The 6413-nt window shown below is 32.9% G+C and overlaps 1 protein-coding gene across 1 annotated transcript; it reads left to right on the top strand.

Moving 5' to 3' along the window:
- The first annotated feature begins 658 nt into the window (after positions 1-658).
- Positions 659-5906, top strand: LOC109050550 (WD repeat-containing protein 61). Its single transcript, XM_042752999.1, has 10 exons — positions 659-1001; positions 1116-1143; positions 1260-1365; positions 1456-1628; positions 1989-2137; positions 3158-3251; positions 4659-4752; positions 4843-4935; positions 5014-5092; positions 5344-5906. Exons 1-10 carry the CDS (start codon positions 990-992, stop codon positions 5431-5433), a joined length of 918 nt encoding a protein of 305 aa, XP_042608933.1. The 5' UTR covers positions 659-989; the 3' UTR covers positions 5434-5906.
- Positions 5907-6413: the final 507 nt, after the last annotated feature.

Below are 6413 nucleotides of genomic sequence, written 5' to 3'. Positions count from 1 at the left end.
ATTAATGATTTATTATCCATCCATCCATCCATTTAATTAATAAAGATGTATTATTATTCTATTTTCATGTATTTGTTTTATTTACAATATTTTAAATTTATTATACATATTTATTTATTTATAAATACATTATTTATTATTATATGATCATTTATGTGTTTTTTATTGGTACTGTTATTTCATTACTATCACTAGTACCTCTTATTTGTATGGATGCTTTGATAATATTGTTTGTTTGTTTATTTATTTAATAAATAATAAATACATCTATTATATTATTATCACTCATTTTGCTATGTTTTTTTAAATACTTGTACCATTACTATCACTGTACTGATTATTTATAACATTGTGTAAATTTATCGTAGTTAGCATTAATTTAGTTTTTATTTACGTATTTAAAAATGTATTATTTGTTATATTTGAATTTATTTGTTTTTTTATTTAAATTATTTTTAATTGATTATACTTACCATTTAATTTATTTATAATTAAATGTATTATTATTATTATTATTATTATTATTATTATTATTATTATATTACTACTACTACTACTACTACTATTTGATTACTATCGAGGGCATCTGTCATTTGAATCAATGTTTTGATAATTATAACGCACTTTTTGAAAGCCAGTACGGGGAGGGCGGAGTCAGGCGGTTGTTCCCATGGTACTTTGCGCGCAGGTGTCATGGCGGCTCTCTAGGCAGCATCAGTGCGGGTGTTTATTATTGTTAACAAAGCTCTTTAATTCTTTATCGCATGTATGTAACAAATCTTAAGGATTATCTGATTTCACAGCGAACGCGCTAAAACCTCTTCAGGACACGTCAAAGCGTTACAGAAGCGGTATATTTAGTCATAAGATAAGCTACGCTAGCAGTTTAGCATGAAGTGAGTTCATAAACTCATCAGAATAACTCACACACGCGCTTAGAAACTCAGAGGAGCTCGTTTCCATTACAAACACATTTGGATACGGAGACTATGAGCACACAGGTAAGTGCAGCGCTAATATAAACAGACCCTTGCATGTTTTCTGTCTAAAAGTATATATGATGATCAGAATAATGATTGAGCGTGATATAAATATGTTCATTGTTCTGTTTTTAGTACAGTATACTATTCAAGCAGGAGCATGGTGAGTCCACACACACACACACTTAGTCACCTGTTCTGATTTACAGCCCAAAATCTAGTGAGCTGTCTATCTAGGCAGCATATTTGGGCACAGCCAGTAAATCTCTGTTTCTGCAGCTCATGAAGACGCCATCTGGACGGCGGCATGGGGTCGCAGCGAGAAGGACGGGTCAGAAACCATCGTGACCGGATCTTTGGACGATCTGGTGAAAGTGTGGAAATGGTAAATCAATCAATGAATGAAGTGCAGTACAATTACTGATTAAAAAGTGTTTGTGTCTGAACATACGGCACTTGTTCTGATGCTTCGCAGGTCGGATGAGAAGCTGGAGCTGCAGTGGACGCTGGAGGGTCACCAGCTGGGCGTGGTGTCAGTGGACATCAGTCAGAATGGAGCGATCGCCGCCTCCAGCTCTCTAGACGCTCACATTCGGCTCTGGGATCTGGAGACGGGCAAACAGATCAAGTCCATGGACGCAGGCCCTGGTGAGCTGCTTGCTTGTCTATTAATCTGTCATTTGTTTGTTAGTCTGATAAAGGGTTATTATTCTTCACTGAAACTAAAAGTAAAACCAAAATAAATAAATAAATAAATAAATACTTGAAGTGAAATATAAAACATATAAAGACAAGGTAAAGTACTAAAATAACTAAAACTAAAAAAAATTAAAACCTAATAATAATGATAATAAAACTCATTTAAAACAAAAATTGCTAAAACTTAAAGAAAACAATTAAAGAAAACATAAAATAGCTAAATAAAATGTAATGCAAAATATTATCAAAAACTATAATAGTTTTTAAATCTAGTGAGATAACACCAAACTCTTTCTATGCTGTTTGCAGTTGATGCCTGGACGGTCGCCTTTTCTCCCGACTCCAGATACATCGCCACTGGCAGCCATCTAGGGAAGGTCAACATCTTCGGCGTGGAAAGTGGGAAAAAGGAGCACTCGCTGGACACCAGAGGAAAATTCATTCTGAGTATCGCCTATGTAAGATCATACAAGAATCTCTGAGTGTCTGGAAAATTATTTAATAAACATCTAAACAAACAAAATTTTTTTTTTTTTTTTTTTTTTTTTTAAGTTCTATATAAACAAAAGTTTGGAGTTGGTTAGATTTTACAGTAATATTATTACAATTTAAAATAACTGTGTTCTGTTTGAATATATTTCAACGCTTTATTTATTTCTGTGATCAAAGCTGAATTTTCAGCATCATTACTCCAGTCTTCAGTGTCATATGATCATTCAGAAATCATTCTGATATACTGATTTACTGCTCAATGAACATTTCCGATTATTATCAATGTTGAAAATCATTGTGCTGCTTAATATTTATGTGGAAATTGTTTTTTTTTTTTTTTGAGAGAGAGATAATTTTTTGATAAATAGAATGTCTAAAAGAACAGCATTTCTTTGAAATCTTTTGTAACATTATAATTGTCTTTACTGTCACTTTAGATCAATTTAATATATCCTTGCAGAATAAAAAATTCCTTTCAAAGAAAAAAATCTTATAAACTCCAAACCTTAAAAATGTAGTGTATATCGCATTTTCATTTGGAAAAATATTTTTATAATATGCTCTTGTTTGTCATGTACAAAAAGTTGAATTTCCTGTCTTGCTGAAATGCTAAATAACCAGGTTTATTAATAAATTAATCCAATGAATTAAATGAAAACATTTTTAAAAAGCTTATATTGAATCTAAATGTTTTAGTCATGCTCAGCTCTAGAATATTTGGTAGCAACAAACCACTTTTTGAGTGTAATTGCTAATCCACATATGAAGTATTGAAAAAAATCATAAATATGTATTGGTTAAAAATAGTGGGTAGCATGTAAATAAGTACCAGTGTAACAGTCAGCTTCAGTGTTTATACGGAACTGATTTCACTAAATTTCATTCACATTACACATTAGAATGAATATTTGAGAAATCGCTGATTTTCCATACAATATCAAGTTTTCCAGGTCCTTATAATTGTCTCTTTCTCTCTCTCTCTCTAGAGTCCAGATGGAAAGTACTTAGCCAGCGGTGCTATAGATGGAATCATTAATATCTTTGATATTGCGACTGGGAAACTCCTGCACACGCTGGAAGGTGAAAATCGTCTCCCACGTGATTCAAGCCGCCTTTAGTTTCCTCTGTTAAAATGCTCTGTAGACGTTAGTCTGCTAGGTGCATTTAGGGTAATTATGGATAACGTGAGTGTGGTGGAAAAGCCTGTTTGCGTCTCTGGCCATCCCTCAAGGGTCGTAAACCAGAGCGACTCCATTTTTCCTCTTTGTCTTCCTGCGTCCCTCCATCGCTCACTCATCCCTTTCATTTGCTCCAGCAAGTACAGCTGGAAATAATGTTGAATGTTAGATGTAGTTCAGTTTTTATTGTATTACACTGGCGGTCAAAAGTTTGGAATAATTATGATTTTTTTTTTAAATCGTTTAAAATATTATTACACTTCAAAAGAACTGTTTTCGATTTCAATATATTTTAAAATGTCATTTATTCCTGTGACGGCAATTTTTTTTTTTTCAGGATTCTTTGATGAAGAGAAAGTTCAAAATAACAGCATTTATTTGAAATCTAAATCTTTTGGAAGATTTTCAATCTTTTAAATAAATCACCTAAACCTTTAAATCAACTTCAAAATTAATTTCAAAATAAAATATAAAATAAAAAAAACTTTTACCTAAATCTTACTCACCCCAAAATTTGGAATGGTATGTGTATCTCAGCTTTCTATTGAAGTCCGTTTCTGCCAGTGAATAAAAAATAAAACAAGGTAATTGCGACTTTTTTATATCTCACCATTCTTCCTTTTTTTCTCAGAATTGTGAGTTCATATCTCGCAATTCTGATTTTATGACACGCGAGTTATACCTGTAAAGTCAGAATTGCATGATATAAACTCGCAATTGCGAGTTATAAAGTCAGAATTGCGAGATATAAAAATTGCTAGTTTATATCATGCAATTCTGACTTTATAACTCACAAATGTGAGATATAACCTCGCAATTCTGAGATAAAAAGTCGCAGTTACCTTGTTTTATTTTTTATTTAGTGGCGGAAATGTGCTTCCATAGCTTTCACCAAAAAAAATAATATTTGGAATAATAATCAGAAATGTTTCTTGAGCAGCAAACCAGCATATAAGAATGATTTCTGAAAGATAATGTGACAGTGAAAACTGGAGTAAGGATGCTGAAAACTCAGCTTTGCATCACAGGAATAAACTATATTTTAAAATATATTACAATAGAAAACAGCTATTTTAAATTGTAATATTTTTCAGTTTCACTGTATCTTTGATCAAATAAATGCAGCCTTGATACATAAGAGATCTTCTTTCAAAAACACAAAATCATAATTATTCTAAACTTTTGACCAGTAATGTATATTGTACTGCTTTATTACGGTTTATGCTACACTGTTTACATACAGACATCTTAAAGGTACAGTAGCCAAATTGTGGGATTAATGTAAGACACGCTTCTTTTTTTTTCCCAGGGCATGCGATGCCTATCAGGTCTCTGACTTTCTCCCCAGACTCTCAGCTGCTGGTAACCGCATCAGATGACGGCTACATCAAGATTTATGACGTGTAAGTTACAAATTGCATTGCATGCATCTTTGCCTCCTAACACATTTGAATATCACGGTCTGATTGTGTGTGTGTGTATGTTTCTCACAGGCAGCACGCTAACCTGGCCGGCACTCTCAGCGGTCACGCATCCTGGGTGCTAAATGTGGCCTTTTCACCTGACGACACACACTTTGTGTCCAGGCAAGAGTTGATGCACTTCAGATGAATGGAAATTTCAAATGTAGTCTGTGTTCTTAACTGTTGTTTGTTTCTCTTTAGTTCGTCTGATAAGAGTGTAAAAGTGTGGGACACGAGCAGCAGATCATGTGTGAACACATTCTTTGATCATCAAGACCAGGTGAGAGATGTTTCCACAAAAATATTAGGCAGCATAACGGTTTTCAGCACTGATGATAAAAAAGCAAATATTAGAATGTGACACTGAAGACTGGAGTAATGATGCTGGAAATTCAGCTTTGCATCACAGGAATAAATTACATTTTAAAATATATTACAAAAGAAAAAAGTTATTTTGAATCGCAATAATATTTACTGTTTTTACTGTATTTTTTAGGACATGCTTATGTTCAAATGTGCATGTATTTGCAGGTTTGGAGTGTGAAGTACAACCCCACAGGGTCTAAAATCGTGTCTGCGGGCGATGACAGAGCCATCCATATTTACGACTGTCCCATGTGAATCAGTCACAGCCTCTCAAGACCACCGCATACATGCAAATGATTTTTTTATCATTATTTCATTGGCAACTTCAACATCTGTATATGGCGATACAAATAAATGTCTTTTTTTAGTTTTCTTATTTTAGTTGTTGCTGTTTGTCTTATTCAGGATTCACACATTCATTTCAATCATTGATGTTGCATGACATTTTTAGTAAAGGATACATATTTTATTATGAAACTTCTATTCATTATAGAGTTTAATTAAAAAACGTTAAATTCCATGATCTTTCCAGCCTTTTCACAAAACTGATCGCTGTCTGCCCTCTACAGGACACTAAATGTTACTGTGCCAATTCAGAGTCCTTGGTTCATACATAAAGAATTATGATACATAAAGATCCGAAGCAGAACTTGTTTGAATGTTGAACCCTTTGGAAAGCATGTGAGCAGCGCTAGAAAAAAAATTAACAATAAAAATCATAAACCGTTTCATTTTCTTGTGGTTCATTTAATTCACTCTCCAATGTGACACACATTTCTAGTTAGAAACAATCTTTCAGACAAAAATGACTACGGCAGTTATTTTTAAAATATAAAGCACATTTACAAAACACTTGAACTGTTAAAGCTTTGGCCCCAAAACACTGCTTGCTGACGGTTAAAGACAAGGCATGATACAAACACAAAATATCACAATCTGAAACTGAAATATCATTCAAGAGAACATGATTCTTTCTAACTTTTCTCACAAGGCTTTTCACGTAACGTTTAAAAGGCCACTTTTAAAATTAATTTACACATTTTTACAAGACTTTAACAATAATTTCCCAATAACTACACTTGAAGAGCACTTTCAGCCTGAGCTGAGACCTGAGCTTTATATATAATTAGTAAATTTGTATTTACCATAAACATTTTTATAAGTTTCCCAAGTCTGAATTTCAAAATTAATTGCCTTATTACTTTTAATATGCACTGATATTTTCAGATTTTCAT

The sequence above is a fragment of the Cyprinus carpio genome, chromosome B25 (assembly GCF_018340385.1).
Source record: "Cyprinus carpio isolate SPL01 chromosome B25, ASM1834038v1, whole genome shotgun sequence".
In the NCBI taxonomy this organism is placed as follows: Eukaryota; Metazoa; Chordata; class Actinopteri; order Cypriniformes; family Cyprinidae; genus Cyprinus; species Cyprinus carpio.
This window is presented reverse-complemented; position numbering and strand designations above follow the sequence as displayed.